Source organism: Phytophthora sojae (genome assembly GCF_000149755.1).
Source record: "Phytophthora sojae unplaced genomic scaffold PHYSOscaffold_12, whole genome shotgun sequence".
NCBI classification, from domain to species: domain Eukaryota; phylum Oomycota; class Peronosporomycetes; order Peronosporales; family Peronosporaceae; genus Phytophthora; species Phytophthora sojae.
Genome location: NW_009258126.1, coordinates 1762777 through 1781851, shown reverse-complemented (window position 1 = coordinate 1781851; position 19075 = coordinate 1762777). Strand labels below are relative to the sequence as shown.

At 55.9% G+C, this 19075-nt stretch overlaps 4 protein-coding genes across 4 annotated transcripts; 1 reads left to right on the top strand and 3 right to left on the bottom strand.

The window, feature by feature from the left end:
- Positions 1–709: 709 nt before the first annotated feature.
- PHYSODRAFT_565596 (hypothetical protein) lies at positions 710–4716 on the bottom strand (the record flags this gene model as incomplete). Its single annotated transcript, XM_009539017.1, has 3 exons — positions 710–2101; positions 2166–2292; positions 2369–4716. Coding segments are annotated over 3 exons (3867 nt in total), but the record flags the coding sequence as incomplete, so codon positions are not given.
- A 623-nt stretch (positions 4717–5339) lies between these two features.
- Positions 5340–11875, bottom strand: PHYSODRAFT_529535 (hypothetical protein; the record flags this gene model as incomplete). Its single annotated transcript, XM_009539016.1, has 4 exons — positions 5340–8952; positions 9186–9310; positions 9351–11337; positions 11532–11875. The coding sequence occupies 4 exons, from the start codon at positions 11873–11875 to the stop codon at positions 5340–5342; spliced, it is 6069 nt and encodes a 2022-aa protein (XP_009537311.1).
- Positions 11876–13894: 2019 nt separating this feature from the next.
- PHYSODRAFT_527945 (hypothetical protein) lies at positions 13895–14548 on the bottom strand (the record flags this gene model as incomplete). Its single annotated transcript, XM_009539015.1, has 1 exon — positions 13895–14548. One exon carries the CDS (start codon positions 14546–14548, stop codon positions 13895–13897), a length of 654 nt encoding a protein of 217 aa, XP_009537310.1.
- Positions 14549–16950: 2402 nt separating this feature from the next.
- On the top strand, positions 16951–17808 carry PHYSODRAFT_253921 (hypothetical protein; the record flags this gene model as incomplete). Its single annotated transcript, XM_009539014.1, has 1 exon — positions 16951–17808. One exon carries the CDS (start codon positions 16951–16953, stop codon positions 17806–17808), a length of 858 nt encoding a protein of 285 aa, XP_009537309.1.
- Between the last annotated feature and the right edge of the window lie 1267 nt (positions 17809–19075).

Genomic DNA, 19075 nt, shown 5'->3' with positions numbered 1-19075 from the left:
CGTCACTCGAGATTTCGTCGTACACGATACGCTTCTGCGTGCGCAGCTCGCGCTTCGGGCGAGGTGCAATGGGCGAAGGATCCATTTCACCATCACTGTCCTCCTCGCTGTCCTCCTCGAGCGGCGACTTCTTGGCCTTCTTCTTGGTCGACGCCGCCTTCTTTGCCGGAGTCGCCTTCTTCGCTGGGGTCGCCTTCTTGGCAGATGCAGCAGCCTTCGTCTTCGCCGGCGTCTTCTTCGGGGTCGCCTTCCGAGCAGCCTTTGGCTTCGCGGCAGGTTCGTCCGACTCCATCGCAAACACATCATCTTCATCGTCCTTCGCAGCAGCCATCTCGTCGTCGGAGCTTGCCAAGTCGATTGTTGCGGCAGGCTTCGTCGCACGTTTGGCTGTTGGGGCGGATGCGGCTACCACCTTCTGTGGGGTTGATTTCAGTTTCCGTGCAAGCCGCTCAGCCAGAGAAAGCGCCTCGAGCTCTTCTTCACTCTCTTCCTTAGGTGCGGGCTCTTCCTCCTTGGGTTTAAAGTAAGCCGCAATAGAACCCGACTTCGCGCCGTTGGTCTTCGCGGCAGCACCGTTAGTCTTGGCAGCGGCATCTTCCTTCTTGATCGCACGTTTAACTGGAGTCTTCTTGACCGGAGTCTTGCGAGGCTTTTTCGTCTCTTCAAAGTCCGAGTCATCGTCATCGTCATCGTCGCTGTCGTCTTGGTTTTTGCGCTTTCTCTTCTTGGTGGCAGACTTCGGGGCAGCGCGAGTTTTCTTCTTCGGGGTGTGCGACAGAATCCTCTCGCGCTGAGCTTCCGTCTCTGTGATCATTTTCTCGAGGGCATCCAAGTCAGTAAGCCACAGGTCTCGCACCGTCCTACCTTCCAGGACAGTGTACTCCTGCTCGCGCTCCTGGAGCTCTGCACGCAGATTGTCGACGCGCTCCTTCGTCAGACTCCAAATCTTCATCGACAGCAGGTAGTCGTAGCCACGACTGGCGTCCGCAACGTTAATGTCTTCTTCCTCGGATTCGTTCGAGTCTTCACTGTCGCTCTTCTTCTTCGTCTTGGGGGCAATCTGATCGTAGCCTTCCGCAATCAGCTCTTCGAGAAGTTCCTGCTTCTTACGGTTGTTCACCACCAGCTTGCCTTCAACGACGGAGAGAACAAAGCGAGCCTTGTTGGACAGAAGCTTAATCTGGTCGCGTAGTTTCTGCAGCATAGCCTCCTTTCGGCGCCCGTAGTAGTCCAGACGAATACCATAGAACTCCTCCATGATTTCCTTGGGGTTCTCGTACTTCTTGATGTGCCCGGCCGCATCAAAGAGGTGCATGTTGGAGGTAGACAGAGACGACTCAAGCTTGAACTTCTTGACGATTCCACCCTGTGTCTTGGCGATGTCGCTCAGCGTCTTCGGCTCCAACGTGATCGTGAACAGCACCTTGACATCAGTGTGGTTCTCCTTGAAGTCCTTGATAGTGCCAGTTTCGAGCAGACCTTCCAAGAATTGCTTGTACGACTGGGTCCAAGTCTTCACAGGAAGCTCGGAGATCACCAGCGTGCTGTCGTCCGTGACCTCATACAGACCCTGAACGATGTAGTTGCCGGTGTCAGTTCCGCGCGAGTTCGTCTTCTCAACGATGTGACCAGTAAAGCCGCGGTACCATGGAGTGAGCGGGGACGCCTCTTCTCCGTTGATCATCTGACGGAGACCCTTGATGATGTCGAGCGGGTTGTAGTTGGGAACGGAGCTAGACCAACCCGTTCCGATACCGTCGCTGCCGTTGACCAGCACCATTGGGATAACGGGGATGTACCATTCCGGCTCGATCGACTGTCCATCTTCGTCCAGGTACTTCAGAACGTCGTTGTCCAGAGGATCGTAGATCCGGCGCGTGAGCTGCTCCAAATTGGTGAAAATGTAACGAGCGCTGGCCGCATCCTTGCCGCCCATCAAACGCGTACCGAACTGACCAATGGGCGACAGGAGGTGCACGTTGTTGCTGCCAACGAAGTCCTGAGCCATGTTCACGATACAGCCCTGCAGACTCGCCTCGCCGTGGTGGTATGCAGAGTGCTCCGACACATAACCAGCTAGTTGTGCCACCTTCAGCTCAGACTACAGACACGGGGAGTTAGCACAAAATCCCATGGACGCACGATAGCTAAGGTGTAGCACATACCCGAAGGTTACGCTTGAAGCAGCAGAACAGCACTTTACGCTGGGAGGGTTTGAATCCATCCACGATGCTGGGGATCGAACGGATGTTATCAGCCATGGAGAAGAGAATGAGCTCCTTGTTCACGAAACTGCAGCAAGCACAACAACACAAGACAAGAGTTAGACAGGAGCACCCACTGCTATGGTCATCGAGACAATACGTACTCTGTGTAGCCCATTTCATCAACGTCGTAATCCACGTAAGTGCCAGGTTCGTAGCCTCGAAGCCATTCCTTGCGGTCTTCGACACGCTTCTTCGAGAACGCCATATCAATCACATCGGCGTCTCCTTCACCTCCGTACGTGAACCCAATTTGGTGGGTCCGCAGGTCTGAGAAGTACTCCTTCGTTTCCGCGGCTGTACTCGTACCCAGACCCTTATAGTACTTGATGACCCAGCCACGTCCTTGGTTGGTTCGCTCTCGCCAAGCTTCGTACTCGGGCATCGTGTAGAACACCTCCTTGGTCCGGCCCTTGCTGCACTTGACGATGGGGGTAATGAACTCCTGCAGGAAGCCGTCCACAAGCAGCAGCGACGGCCAGAAGTGGTGGATCAGGTTGATCACCAGACCCTTGATGTGACTTCCATCGTGATCCTGATCTGCCATGATCATCAGGTGGCCGTAGCGCAGTCCCTTGGTCGACTCGTACTTCTGGCCGTACTTGAGCCCGAGGATCTTCACCACGTTCTGGATCTCCTCGTTCTTCAGAATTTGCGAGTGGCTGGCTTCGCGAACGTTAAGCATTTTACCGCGCAGCGGGAACACGCCGTAGTAATCTCTGCCCACCACAGCAAGACCGCCCACAGCGACCGTCTTGGCGGAATCTCCCTCTGTGAGGATTAGAGTGCAGTCCTTGCTCTTGGCCGTACCAGCGTGGTTGGCGTCGTCCAGCTTGGGGATACCCGTGAGCCGTGAGCGTTTACCACCACCACCTCCCTTTCGCCGCAGCTCGGCCGTTTGCTTGAACGCAGCGAACGAGAGGATCTTCTCCACAAGGCCGCTCTTCTCCACCTGCTTCAGGAACTTGTCAGTCAGGCTGAAGGTCGAGCCGAAGCTGTTGGCTCGTGTCGTCAGCGTCTCTTTGGTCTGCGAGTCGAACGCCGGGTTGTCGATCAGCGCGCTCACGTACACGAACATGTGGTTCTTGATGTAGTTGGGCTTGACGGCCTCGCCCTTGTTCTTCTTCTTGAGCACGTTCACGAGCTTGGTCGTGACCTGGTCCACGATGTAAGACACGTGCTGGCCGCCCTTGGTGGTGCAGATGCCGTTGACGAAGCTGACCTGCTGGAATCCGTCCTCGCTCTGGCCCACGCCGACCTGCCAGCGCTCGTCGGGCTTCTCAAAGATGACGCCGTTCTTGGTGACGTTGGTCGGCTTGGCCTTGGCCTTGGCCTTCTTTCCCTTCTCCTCGGAGTAGTCATCATCGTCGTCATTCTCTTCAGGGTGCGAGTCATCGTCGTCCTTGGTCTCCGTATCGGCTTCGAAGCCGCGCGGGCCTGGGTACAGCGCCACGTACTGCGGGAAGGACTTGATGGGGATCTTCTCGCCGTTCAGGAACACGTTGAGCCCCTTGCCCGAGACGCCGGCCACGTCGTACACGCGCTTCTTGAAGAGCGCGACGATGTCGTCGTTGAGGAAGTCGAGCTTGAAGCGCTCAAGGTCGGGCTTGAACGAGATGCACGTGAAGTCCTTCTGCGCCCACTTGGTGATGGACGGCGGGTTCTTCTTGCCCATGTTGTTCTCGAAGACCTGCTTGTAGCGCTGCTTGGTGCTGGCGTCCGCCGTCTCGACCACGAACTCGGTCGAGAAGATGTTGGCCAGCTTGGCGCCGTAGCCGTTGCGGCCGCCCGTCGTCTTCTTCTTCTTGTCGTCGAAGTTGCTGCCCGTGAGCAGGTGGCCGAAGATGAGCTCGGGCACGTACACCTTGTGCTCCTTGTGCAGCACGATGGGGATGCCCTTGCCGTTGTTCCAGACCGAGATCTCGTTCTGCTCGACGTCGATCGTCACCTTGAGCGTGTTCATGGACTTGTCGCGCTGCTTGTTGTCGCACGCGTTGACGATGATCTCGTCGAAGATCTTGTACAGGCCGGGCACGTAGTTAATCTTGCGGTTCACCATGCGCTTCTTCTCGTCGTCGAACACCCACATGCTCTGCTCCACGTGCTCGATGGAGCCCACGTACGTGTCAGGGCGCAGCAGAATGTGCTCCAGCTGCGTCTTCTTCTGGTAGATCTGCTCGATGCTCTGCTTGGGCGTGCCCTTGTCTTCTGGCAAGGCATTGTCCTTCTCGTCCTCGCTAGCGTCCACGTCGTACGCGGGGCTGTCCGACGCGTCGTCGTCAGAGGCGTCCGAGTCCCAGGCGTCCGCCTTCTCCTTCTTCTTCTTCTTGGAGGGCGTCTTGGCCTTCTTCTGCGTCGTCTTCTTGGCGCTGGCCGTCACCTTGCCAGCACTGGCCGTCGTCTTCTTCTTGCGGGGCGTCGTGGCCGCCTTCTTCTTGGCCGGCGTCAGCATCACCACCTGCATAATAATTTAATTATTCATTAAGATACTGAGGAATTACGGATATTGGGGCAACTCGAGCGCCGATGGAGGCGAGAGAGGCATGGAGAGCGAGCGGAGAGCACGTACGTCGTCTTCGGAGTCGCTCATGGCTGCGCTGGGGGGGCTGGGCCGCGGCCGGGGGCTGCTGGGGCTGCGTCGGGCGCTTGACTTGCCGCTCGGAGCGCGGATTGCAAAGTGACGTCAGTCGAGCGAAACACGCGGGAAAAACCTCGGCGTTTGAAATTCGAATCAAACATCTGGCGCCATCAACCCATCTCATCTGGCGGCGCGCTATACTAAATACTGAAGCCAAGTCTATTTTCCGCCATTCACGCTTACCGCAAGGTTTTACTCGATCCGATCGATGGCTTCAACATTCGTCTACAAGTTGCATGTTGCACGACGCACGTCATGGATCGCTGCAAGTAAGTGTAGGAAGGCCCCGTGCCCTTCAGCAGCACTTGGCGCCCTCCAAGCGCTGCATGGACCTTCAATTCAATCCGACAGTGGCCCAGCCACTTGGACTTGAAAAGCTTGCATGGCACACCTGAGTTCCAACACTGCGGAGTGTATTGTTGATAGCTACTACGTGATCACCTTCCTCCGCCCAGCACGTCTGCGAGCTCGTCGGGTTCATACACCGTGAGGCTGTTCACCGGATCGTCGGCGTTCAGCGGCTCGCGCTCGCGCAGCGGGAAGCGCTCGATGTAGGACGGCCCCGTGGACTTGAGCCGGAAGTCGTCGGCGCGGATCTTGACCGAGGAGCCGACGTTGTTCGGGTGCTGCTCCCAGGCCAAGTTCTGCGGACTCTGGCGCTCCGTCCAGCTGCGGAGCGTGTCGGCCACGTTGCCGTCCAGCACCTTGTGGACGTCGCACGGGAAGAACTGCGACTGGTTGTAGCACGGCGACATGTGCTGCTGCAGGCCCTGCGGGCCCAACTGGGCCTGCTGCTGGTACTGCAGCTGGATGGACACTTGCTGGTCGAACTCCTTGATGTACGCGTCCAGCTCCTTGTGCGGCTGGCACTGCGGCGTGCCCCGAGCGAAGGTCTGGTAGTGGCCCACCACGTCCGAGGCGTAGGGCGACGTCGTGCGGCACGGCAGGCAGCCACTCGACTGCTCGTCCAGAGCAGACCCGTCCAGTCCCGCGACCTGGAAGCACTGGGACCCGTAGGTGGACAGCGCTGGAGCGGAAGGCCGACCTTCCCAGTGTCGGCCGTTCCAGTACGAGGCGCGATCGCGCAGCGTCGCGGGGGACAGGAACTCCCGGAAGGGCTTCACCTCGTCACCCAGCACCGCTCCGTCAGCCGAGTCCGCAAGCCCAAAGAGGTCTTCACTGAAGGCGAAGTAGTTGAGCAGCGCCTCTCTTCCTTCAAAGTCGCCCTCGACTTCTCGTAGCAACCCGCGGGTGTGGAGGTAGTCGTCTGTGAGGGCGCTGATGGCCACGTACTTGGCTCGACGGCGCTCCACGACGTGCAATGGGCCAGTGAGGCGGTCTGGACCCGTGGCGTGGACGGCGTTGTCCACCTTCAGCTTGTTACGAGCGTCGTCCACGAGGCTCGTTGTGGCGCTGAACCACGCGGCGTAGTCCGCCTTGGTGATGCTGTTCGATGTAGTATTCTTGAGCCCTTTCAGCACCTCTGGACGTGCCAAGGCGGAGCCCAGATCCTTCACCATCAGGTCGACCTCGAACTGCGACAGAGTATCAGAGCTGTCGAAGTCGTACGTCTTGAAGATGTAGTCGGGGGCCTGCAGTATCAACGACCGGAAGCGCTCGTAGTACACTCGGCCATCGAAAGACGGGTCCAGGATGAAGATCGCAGCGTCCAACCGCGGCATCTGACGGTACCACAGCGACCGAGCGAGCTCATTCTCGTCTAGGTAGCCGTTCTTGTCCAGGTCGAAGCGGTCGAAGAGCAGATTCGGGTCCAGCCCCAGCCAGTCCTCGAACTCGTCGAACGTGATCAAGCCGTCGCTGTCCGCGTCCAGAATGTCCACTTGGCTCCACTTCATGACGTTGAAGTCCGCGATCAGAGCGTCCACCAGCTCGTCCGTGAGCTGCTTCAGCGCCTTCTGCTGCTCCAGCTCCGCGATCTCGTAGGACGTGACCTTCCCGTCGCCATCGCGATCGATCTCGGCCAGGTCGAAGGACGAGTACTTGCTCTTGAAGGCCAGACTCACAGGCACGCCCAATGTGCCCAGCAGTTCGTCGAGGATCTCGGTGTCATTAGCAGGGATCACGCTCTGAGTGAGCTCCTCCTCGTTCGGGTACGTGTACTGGATAGTCGGGTCTTGGTCGATCTCGCGGCGTCGGCGTTCCCCGGCGAACCGCTTGAAGATGAAGAGCGTGATGTTGGTGCTGAGCGCGTCGAAGTAGTTGCCTCGCCACGTTTTGGTGTTGAGAACCTGAAATCCCCACGACGTGTAAGCTCGCACGGACGCAGTAGGCACAAAGGCGCTGTTGGCGTCGTCGTTCGGGTCCTTGTAGCGGGTCTGCACGATGGCGGACGCTGAAGAATTGGACGATTGAGTCTGCGCCTGGCCCAAAATCGCCTTCTTCTTCATCCCGTCGGGGCAAACGTCCTCTGGTTTCTGCGGCACCTCCGTCACGGACACGCAGTCGCTCGCGTTCACCAGGGAGCAGCATATCACTTCCCAGGGCGTGTCCTCCATGCGCCAGCGCTGCAGATAAATGTCCGTCGGGTCGTCGTACCCTTTGTGGTGGAACGCTCGATGGTAGCTCAGTCCAAAGTCCGCCACGGTCTCTCCGTCTCCTGCGTCACTGAGCTTCTGCACGCTCTGCCAAAGCGGATCCATGACGGGGCGAGGCAGCCAATACTCCACCGTCTTGCAGTACGTCCGCACGATGTACGCTGCGTCTTGGCCGCTAGCGGATGGAATCACGGCCACAGTTTGATCATGCGTCTCATTCACAGTCTGTCCTCCTGGGGCTTCCAGCGGCGCTGCGTCGGGGTACAAGCTGTGGACGAACTGGAACGGCCCGTTCGGATACTCGCTGCTGGCCACGCCCGTAAGCCCCATCGTGTTCGCTGTAGAGGACACAGCACTGTCGACGTGCATCCACATGACGAAGCGCTGTGTGGCCCGATTAAAGATCACTTTGGGTCGATCTGCCAGCAGTCCTCCGCTGTCTTCCAGTCGGTCTCCAAATGGGTCCGTCAGGTTAGTGAAGTGCAGCATCACGCCTTCGTTCCGCCACTCGTTGTAGTCGATACTGGAGCACGCTCCAATCGCCCCACTCCCTGTAGTAGAATTGAACACTTCGGAGTACCAGTAAACACTTGGATGGGGAGGAACGTCGGAGTCCGGGGTTGCAGTATCGGTACTGGTTGCGCCAACTCGCGCTTCCCAGTCGATTCCGGTCTCCAGAGGCTGCACGATGGAATTGTCGAGCGGGAGGCCCTCGATCGTCAACAATTCGGCGTAGGAAATGACTTCTTCGTCCTCATCCCCCGCTAAAGTTTCAGCCTGTAGCTCCTCGTGGCTGCTCTGGTCGGGATTCTCGCTCTCCTGCTCTCGAACATCGTTGAAGAACGCTCGATGCGGAGCTCCGTCGAAGGGGATGATGCCACCGTTGTCGTGCGAGTACACTTCTTGTCTCGACAAGTGGCTTTCGTGGTGAACCATCGGGTGGTACGTCGTGGTCGACGGGGTTTGGTAGCTCGCTGCCCATAATTTGCGCCATGCTCGCTTGGTCGTGAGAACTGCGCCGTCATTCACCCCCGCAGCGTCTGCAGCGGCCGTGTCGGCCACTTGTCGGATCCACGGACAGGTGAAGCCCAGGAGATAGTCGTTCCCCACGTAAAGTTCGTCCCACCACGTCGACATGGCGTGGAAGTTGCTGAGACTCAAGGCCGCTACGCTCTCGCCCTGGAATGCCGCTGCGTTCACCTTCAACACGTCGTTGAGGCGGATCGAGTACGTGTGCGTCTGCCAGTCCAAAGTCACGTCCAGTTTGTACCAACGATCCGTTTGAACCTTGTCCTGGAAAACGCGTCGAGGCCATTGGTACGTGTTGGCCTCGTGCATGAAGCTGCCGTCCACGATCGCGATTGCGATCATGATCTCGTCATTCACTTGAGCTGAGGCATTTCTGAGGATTCCGAAGATGGCGCCTCGGTTTGTGGCTAACGAACCACGCTCGAGGTTTCCCACCCGCACGAAGTACGAGATGCGCGTGGGCTGACTGGGCTTTGCCAGCTTGAGCCGAGGCCCATTGCGAGAAACTTGGCGCGCTTCCGACGATAAATACGACGATCCACTGGCGTATCGCTCGCTGCCATGCACAAGGAGCGACTTGGCCGTACCAGCAGCGCCCATCGAGGTGTCTACGCGCATGGCCAGCTCGGTACGGACTTTAATGTAGACGGACCCACGCCCTCCGCTCCGTGAGCTGTCGGGCGAGGCCCCACCACTCACTTGCAGACTCCCTTCTCCCCAGGACGAATAACTCTGCGCGTAGATGGCGATCCGTCCACCACTGCCTCCCCCTCCTCCGCCAACGCCCCCAGCGATGAGTTCATGTCCTCCATGTCCGCCAATAGCTTCCAGAGCTCCGTGGTGAGAGACCGTAGCTCCACTCACTATCAGCACTGTGCCACCCGAGCCGCCCCCTCCTGGGGTATACGCGGAGCTCCCGTTCCCCCCGTTCGCAGAGATTGTGGCGTTAGGGCCGATGAGGACGTCGTTGATCGCCGATAGGAATATTGCTCCAGCTCCAGCACCGCCCTGGGTGGGCTGCACTACTGGAAACACGTCGAACGGCTCCCGTCCACCTCCAGCACCGCCACTTCCGCCCGACAGGTCGGTCACTCGCTCGTCTGCATACGCTGGCGCTACCAAGAGAGAAGAATCAACGTATCCAGCTCCTCCTGGGCCTGTAAACGACGCCCCAGCACCGCCAAAAGCCAACGAGAAGCACTGCGAATCAACGATCTCAGCGACAGCTTGGATTCCCTCGAGTCTTGAATAGTCGACGGTCAAAGCTGCAGGCGGCGTGACATCCCTGATGCTGCTTGACGTCGGGGTCATGGGCACGACGTTCCCCTCCCGCGTCCAGAACTGCATCTTCCACACAAACCCCCCCGCCGCCCCACGCCCTGCTCGACAGCGTTTGGCAGGGAAGCCCTTGGTACTGTCCGCGACTTCAACCAGGTCGTCTTCAGGCACCTGCCACTCCGAAGACCGATAGAGTCCTTGATCGACAGTTGAATCAACCGCAGCAATAGACGAACTCGCCGTTTGGTCCGCCAGTGTGGAGCCCTGCGCGCATAAATCTTTAGCGTCGGTGCGTGTTACGCGAGCGTCAATCAGAGCCGGGAAGTCCTCGAGTAGAGCGGACCGAAATTCATCCGCCGCGACGTCGTGGTCAACCCACCGAGTGGTTCTCCCCAGAAACCCCAACTGGAAAGACCCCGACAACTCATTGCCGTCCACGATTGTGCGCGTGACCACCTTCGACTCGAGGCCAGAGAGGAAACTCTGCGCCTGGAGCTGCGGCACGTTCCCCACTGCAGTCAAAAACGTCACGCGCCACAGTCGCCCGATCTCCGGCACCTGTTCGAGAGCGTCATCTCGCTCGACATTCAGCTCTCCGATGTCCGGGAACGCGGTTTCCAGTCTGCGTCTCACATCCAGGGCGCTGGCGTCGTACGCGATGGTCTCTGAGGTCAGCCCCTTACTGCCAGCACTTGGATATCGCAACACGAAGTGGCCCTGCAGCTTCTGCCCCGCCGCCGCCGACGTCTCGATCTCCTGCACTTCCGGCACGTGTTTGCCCCACGTCGACAGCGACTTCACATACACGCGGACGCTCGCACTGCCCGGTCCGTTCTGGTTGTTGTTCACCCCTGAGAAACTCGTGCCGGAGCCGATGAAGCCGCCCCCTGGGAAGCCTCCGAGCGTGCCCGGTCGAACGCGCAGCTCCGTGTCCACAATGAAGCTGCTGCGACTGAGGATCGCCAACGCTCGACTGCCTTGGAACCGCACGCGGACGTCCGCTCCGAGGTACACAGTCATGAAGTTAAAGACTGCGACCGAAGTGCCTCCGAGTCTGGTGGTCGTCACGACCCCATCGAGTTGAACGTCGCCCCAGAGCTTGGCGCGGTCCGTGTCGAACACCAAATAGCCCGACGCCAGCTCCAGCGACCCGATCACGGGGAAGCTGAAGGAGTCGAAGCCCATCCACTCTGTGGGCTCCAGCATCGCGTCCGCGTAGTCGCTTCTGCTGTTGCTGGCGTTCCGACCGCTCTGGAATCGCCAGTGGTGGGTGCCCGACTTCCAGTCCTCAAAGTCGTTCACGAGCGCGATCTGCTGTCGCTCGCCGCCCGCGAACTGCCTCGCGAAGCTCCTGAGCTCCGCAGCTTTGATCTCGTAGTCCTCGTCGCCTCGCGCGCAGCGGTGCGTCGCCTTGCACCGCTCATAGCTGATGCACGCAGCAGAGGAGGACCTCTCGTTGCAGCGTGTGGACGCGTACCAGTCATCCGCGAGCGACGCAGTACCGACCCATTGGTAGTTGAGGCTCCACACGATCAGCACGCAAGCGGAAGCCTTCACGAACAACGCCACACCCCTCGTCATCCCTCCATCGACCGACGCTTGGTGAAGAGTGACGCTTTGGGATATATGGAGACTTTGGGCGAGTTAATGGAGACTTTGCGGCTATAGTGGGCAACAACGTGTATTAATAGAATCCCAAGTTGATGTCTCTAAAACGTGGCATAAAGTACTCTTCCTGCTATTAGGTAGATAGCCCCACCGCTCTACGGCGACTGGCCCATGCGAGCGCGGAACATCTGCAGCAGGATCTCCTCGTCGATCTTCTTGCGGTTGCGAATCCTGCGGATCCACTTGATCTTGTTCTGGCTCAGATCCAGCGACTCGGCAAGGCCTTTGGTGGTCACTTTGCCCTGTTTCCAGGCGTTGAGTGCCGTCTTGAGCTGGTCGTCGTTGTGCATGAGCCCCTGGATATAGCTCGCGGGCAGCTTCTTCACCTCGGTCCTCAGACGGCGAGAGCTTGGGACTTGGTTCGCAGTCGACGCCGCTGTGGCGTCACAGCTGACAGCGAGGAGAGCGCTGCCACCAACCAGCAAGAGGTGGCCGAATCGCATCGTGAAGTAGTCCGAGCGACTTGGGCGTCTTGAAGCAAATTGCGGAGTGAGACTTAGTACTCACGTGAGAACGTCATTCCAACTGTCGGTACAGTGCGGTAGCCTACCGCCGGTAGGTAGCTACAGATCACCGTCGTGATCTCAGTTGGGCTTTGCAGTCAGCGGTTCTGTTCTTCAGACAGCGTGTGCGTGGTGGTACTTGAACATTATTACAGTAGTATGGGTAGGTTGCAGGAAACTACTACATGTAGTATTATACAACAAATGAAGGAAACTACTAGTAATATACAACAAATGTATACTAAGTGTAATATACAGATTAGTTGAGGTACATGTATCAGACAAACAGTTGGCAGCACAATATACAGGCTGTGATTCAATGTTGCGACGGAGAGACGTCGCCTGGTCTGGGGAGGCGGCACTTGCGATCCGTGAGCTGGCGTTCATCCGACAGCCGGCGGCGCGGATTCTCAATGGCAAAATGATAGGACCGCCTTGAAAAGTTCTCATAACTCGGTCAATATTGATTATTTTAAGGTGCGGTTTCGAGGCTAGTTACAAAACACGCTGGGAAAGATCAGGTATGCGCTAACACTCGCGTTTTTGCACTCTATGCGATAGCTCACATACAAAAAACTGTTTCTGCCAAGTCGACACAAATTAGGACCACCCCCATCCCAATACAAAAGCCTATATAAAGGGAAAGCCTGTACAAAGTGATATGACTTGTATCGCGACAACTTCCACCGGCCAGTGCGTTCACACAGGGATGGTTCATGTTATATATTGTACTTACAAAATGTTATAATAAAACAAAATGTCGTTTAATGAAGTAGTTCTTGTATTCAGTCCTGGCGATACGTTTCCTCGTCCGATTTTCTCTAGGCCTCTACCAGCCATGTTCGAGCTGAGACCATGTCCTTACTGTTTTGCATCAGTTTCTTCCTTGTAGATAATTCCAATGATGAGCAGCTTTCGCATGCGCTGACGCGATCCCGTATCGGAGCACGACGATTCTTCACACTCGTTCTGCATGCCACAAATGTGCGCCAAGTCATCGCGCCAAACAGTTCCAGCTTCATCCCTCTCCGCTGAGCGAGTGAGACGACCGATGTGATAGAAAACTGCTTCGTGTCACGACGCTGGTAAAATTTCCCGAAAATTACCACAACATTTGTCTCCACTACGACTCCGCTTAAAGTATCGATTCCGCAGTGAGCTCGCCGCTACAATGTGAATCCCGCTCTCACTCGGTACTTCGCCAAGAATCCGCTTCATATCTTCACTCGTAGTTGGGCCATTTTGCACCACGCATCTTACCGAAACTTTCCCGTTCAACAAGGAGATATCCACGTTATCCCTCACCCTCGTTTGCAATAAACACCCCAAGTTTAACGAAGATTCTAGCAGGAAGTCTGGCCACTCCAGGTTGGGCGGGGCAAGAACCGGCACCATTAAGTCTTTGACAATGTCCAAAACCTCATCTGGAAACTTGACACGCACATTAGGAGAGTTCTGTAGACCCAACTCGAAGAGCAGCGCCGAGAAAAAATCCCCAAAGGAGGACCCACTGTACCCACTGCCATGGCTCGCTGCTACGATGGCACCGGCGACTAACGCCTTCATCACAGCCGCATCGCTATACCCCTGAAAATCCTATCATCTTGGACGCTAGCGACAGCTCGACGAAAGGATATCGGCGACGAGGAGCAGTCTCGAAACACACCACAGGTTTTCGTCCCCATTATACACAGGTGCAATAGAATATCCTCGTGTACTAGCGGGAGGGCGTCTCTGCATTGCCACGCTAGAGTTCCACCATGGCCCTGGCCAGGCCACATCTTGTCCGAAACCACAACTCGAATGGCTCCGATTCTTCGAGACGAGCAAAGTAGCCACCGAGTCGACAGGGTCCCACCACGTAGCTATCAGCGAGGAAGTGACGCACTTGACCGGCTTAGAAAAAAACAGATTTACAATACTTCTCCCACTTGGGGGCCATCGCCGCCACCATTTGATTCAAGTAGAATGCCAGATTTGTCCTGATTGATATGGAGTCATCTTCGTGTACTCCACCGCCAATTCAGCAAAAAGAGGTCTACTTGACAAGATAATCCGTCCCAGATCGCCTGGTATGCTCTCCACATAAGGATCATGAAATTTAGGGATCGACGGGAACACGACGCACCACAACCCGTCACATTCTTTAGAACGTATTGCAACTCGAACCAGATCGTGAATCACTCCAGACGCACCAGTCACGACCACCGCTAACCCAAACGATCGAAACACGTTCAACATGTAGCGTAGCTTGCGGATAGAAGACGTTCGATTCAGTGGGTCAACGCTCGGAAAATCATCGAGGAAAAACACGCTTGTCTTCCCATTTTCTTCCCGAGAGGCCATCGCTCGCATAACATCTTGACGTGTCCGAGGTCCACGAAAGATTGTAGCTCCTCTCAGCATCGCCCATATAAGCCCGTACACGTATAACTGCGGTTGCGCTAAAATGTCGGGAACTTCAGCGTCCCCCACTTCCGGTAGGTCTCTTTTCACGCACTCCACAAACCCATTTGACCGCCCAAAAAATGCCACGAGGAGGTTAGTGACGTCCTCTGTGAGCGTGATGTAGAAGACGTCGACGTCGCTGTGAGCCATGAGATTGAAAGCCATCTGCGTCTTGCCCATTCCGATCGAGTTCTCCAGTACAATGAACGGTGCGACCGACGCGTCCGTGACTTTCTTCTGCTTGATCAGGTCCACGAGCTGGTTCACTTCGCTCGAATCCTTCGAAAACGCAGCTGTAGCGTGATACGGCTTTGTGAATTGATCGTAGACGTCGTCGCGTCCTACGTAAAAGTCTTCGGGCGGCTCAACCAGCACGTGAATTTGGTACGGCAAAGCCACGGAAGGAATGACGTCTCCAATGACGCTCGTAGGGTCCATCTTCTTCCTTAGCCACCTGGACAAGGGCGCTTTGACCCCTCTCTTAAACCAAGAAATCTCTGGCGCAGAGCTGAATAGGCAGTTCCCGCTGTCATCAACGGCGAGGTGGAGATTGAACATACTCGGTCGGATATCTGCGTCATCCACGTAGAGCAACTCGTTCAGCGTAACCTGTAGATCTTGCACGGCGCTTGTTCGTGTGACCGCGACCGGAACGGTGATGAAGTTTGCTGGATCCAGCACCAAGCACTGCACGACAAGATGCATTCCACCGTCCATTTGTATTGTTACATTCTTCACTAAAATCGCCTCCCCCTATCTGTTGTTTCTTTCTTTCATTCAGTTGTTTGACCCCCTCAATCCCCCAAATTTCAAAACTACATCTTTCCGTCAAAACTCTCCCCCCTACTCGAACACTTTGGATATTGGAGTCGATGGGCGAGATGCAGGTGAACTACTTGCTCGTCGGGATCGGAAAGTATCCATGCAGTGTCCTCGTGGACCCAAGTAGCAACGTTGAAGCTCTAATTGCAGTCATCAAGAAGGCAACCGAACTCCCTGACATTGAGCCGTGTCCAATCCAGTTATTCCCCGCCAGGCAAACTTCTGGGGACTGGATTCGCAGCGATGCAGAAGAAGTGGACGCGCTGATGGTGGGGGACGAAGTCGCAATCGCCTCCTTGTGTGTGTCGGCTCTTGTTTCAACTGATCCACTGAGCCAACACTTCCCACCCACCGAGTTCGGGTGTCGTGACTTGCACGTGCTCGTGAGAAGCCGCAAGCAAGCTCACAGAAGCTGAGGTTTGTCAAATAGCGGAGGAAGAGCTGGAGTTGCAGTGCTTAATTGCTGGGGATCGGGACGGAAGTGCGTTCCCGTTGAAGATCAAAAAGTCGGACAGGATCAAGGATCTTCAGCTAATGGTGAAGCGAGAGAAGTATCAGCATCGCGTGGAAGTCCGCGTTGACAGGTTGTATCTGTACCGCACTCGCAACTACGGCGACAGTAGGTGGCTGGAGGGTGACTACACTATACAACTTGTGAAGAAAGGAGATCGCTACGAAGTTCCCGAATGGACCCACCACAAGCTCGACCCGGAGTCCAAGGTCGGAGACGTGCTCGATCCCACTAACAGTAAGCAAGGCTGCATCCATGTGCTCATAGTGCCGCCGCCAACATGGCGCGTGACAACGCAACAAGACCAACAATACGTGCAGCCGTACCAAGATACGTTCCTTGTTCACAAACCAAATGGGCATTTACAGACCGCTACGACGCATTTACGGGCTGTGTGGAAAAAGATACCCTGGAAATTCCCAGAGCTGACGTCACCACTATCTCCAAGCAGCAGCTACTGTACACGTACGGCTTCATTTGGGCTCTGGTGAGCGGAGTATCTGAGTTCACGGGCCCACGGACGCGCGATGAAGTTGTTGACGCGCTAAAATCTTGGCATCGACGGTCGCGTGGCAAAAGCTGCGTATTTTTCTTGGATAATTTCCCGTGGCTGCAGGATTACGAGCATGAGAAGTGGGTTTTGAAGCTTGGACTGATGAGGAACGTGTTTCGTTCGCTTGGGTTGGTGGCTGTGATTAGCGCCGACTCCATCTCGGCCTCGGATATGCTTGAGTCTACCAGGTCCTTCGAGAACGACGGTGATTCACTGTGGGCGGTTGTGATTCCTACATTTCCTCGGTTCCAGGACCCGATCGTCAACGAAGTCCGACCGGATCTGAGGCTTGTGATTCAGATGAGCAGGCCGCTTTTCGCCACGAAGGCATTGAAGTATACGCAAGCTCACCCGTTAAGTGACGACATGGATTTGGTCACGTATCTGGACGGTGTGACCGGAAACCTGGTCAAGCATAAAACTATCCGCATGCCCACGCGGGGAGCACACAATTTCTACAACGCTCAATACTGCGTGTTTTTCAATATCTGCTACTCCAGGAATCGAGGGGGGCACCGGATCTACAACCACTACGAGTGTCTTAGGGAGACCGAGCCATTTGAACTGCGAATTCGATCTGGATCCGTATGCAAAAATGATCGGGCATGGTTCGTGTTGAATGTTTTCCCACTGCCGACGGAGGACGCGCTGTTCCATCTGTGCATCACGGGGGGCAAGAATATGAGCGCCTTTGTGCACGGCTCCCGTCCGACGACGTACTATTACACGAGGGAGTTGGCATCTCGCTGCTCTAACATGCATCCATCGTCTGACAGTGGGGTCAGACAAGAGGCCGAGGTGTGTGGCGCTTTGGTGGTAGCGAGTCGCCACAATGGACTGGCGGGCTCGTCCTTCCCGAATTTCTTCTCTCGGTTGCTGTACGAAGTGGAGATGCAAAAGTCGAGCGACGTCCAGGTTCGGTTTCCCCCTGAAGTACGTGGGTTTCTATCGGATCTCACGGTGCCGTTTCTCGCACCGTCGGACGTGAAGTGGCCGGCGTTCCTACTGCAGACGTCGCTCAACCTGGGGACGCTCACTCGTCTGACGAACAAGGACAAAGGTGACGTGAGCTTCATGGACGGCAAACTTACGGCGCACTCGCTCTCGCCCAACGACTCGCTGTCGAAGTCCAGTCTGATGAGGGTGTTGAGGTCGATCCCGACCGAAAGTGTGGTGCATCTGGTGGTGACCCATTCGCTGCAGCGTCGTTACTTTAACAGTCGAAAGCGTGACGAGAACGGGGTCGTGGTTGTCGAGGATTTCCAGCGGGAGCACCTGCCGAAGTCGCTGCGGAACGCCCACTTCTACCGCATTGGCGTGAAGTTGAGTTCCAGGGAGACGGATGCAGACGGTAGAGCGTGGCGCAATGATCTGAAGGAGGTTCGTGGACTGAGCAATGCTGACGTCGAGGGGGAAGTGAACAAAGTGGTGATCTTTGTGGAAGTGGATCGCAGCAAGAAGCAGCAGCAAAGGAAGCGGAAGTGGGAGATGAAGCAGCAGATGGAGGCCGAGGCCATGAAGAAGATGAAGCTGGAGTAATTGGGATCATGGACAGTGTTGATGTCGTGGCGAGGCATATTTTATTGAGCAGCAATAGGATCCCGTTAGGCTAAACGGTAACAGGTCACTATCATTGTTTTATTTGGTGAGAACTCTCCCACATTGGGTCCAGCGACGCACGTCTGGATCGGCGGACACGGGGCACGAATGCAGGTCACCGTTTGCAGCACACAGATCGCACAGGCAAGTGTGCAGCGCTTCGTGCTGCACTCGGCTGCATTAGCAACCGCTGGTAGCGCGACAAAAAGCATGTTGAGATAACGTTCTTCGTTGCTGCAGTGATGCTCGAGTAGCTTTCGCTTCAGGGCTTCCGCACAACCGAAAACCACGTCGAACATCGGCTTGGTCCAGTGGTATCGTCAATAGTGTGAAGATGTTTACTGTTGTTTACTTTCGCTTGTTGTAACAAGCGTCTGTTGACACTGTCAACGGCGCATGCGTCGCTCAGAGCTCGTTTAGGAATGACATGACGCCAGTTTGGCTCAACTTAACTTGCCTTTGCTCTCCGCCAACGCCGTTAACTTGTATGTAATACTGACCCAAAACCAAGCGGGTGTGCTACACTACATGTAGTACGTGTAGCTTACTCGCGACAGCCATTCTCCTCTCAATTTGCGATGTCGCAACAGCAGCAGCTACGGAGACGAACCAAGGTCCGGCTCTGAGCGACACCAAACGATTTCTGAGGAGTCGAGCGGCAACAATTTCAAAGAAGAAGAACTTAATACTTCGAAGTACTTTTAAAATACTATAAGTATTTTGGTTTCAAGATACTGTAACCGGAACTTTAGTTCGAGACATGGTACATCTCTACATTGAGCGTCTTCTACGGCATTACTCGTCGTTATATCAACAAGTGCTAGAGAAACCGCCGTGCACGCACCACCGGCAGATAAAGTCCAGGCTCAAGAATCATTAAATCTCAACGCATTGGCTGACCCTCCCCTTCCCGCCATAATGAAACTGGTTTGCGGGCTTTGGCCCGCGTCCATTTGCTGGGTCGCTTACGCTGCTCGATCTGCCGTGGTGGATCTATACATGAACTCACACTACTGCTACATGTATTCATGCTGCATACTGCACAGCTTCAAGCTGCCAGACTGAACTTCGGTTCATGCTGAATGTATAATTTTTTTTTCTGGGGTTATATGACCAGTTGTGATGCCTGCAACTTGATTTTGTAGAATTGCTATACTGACTTCCATGTCGTTTAGCTCTCCTCACTACGAAGTCGACTCGCAACAAA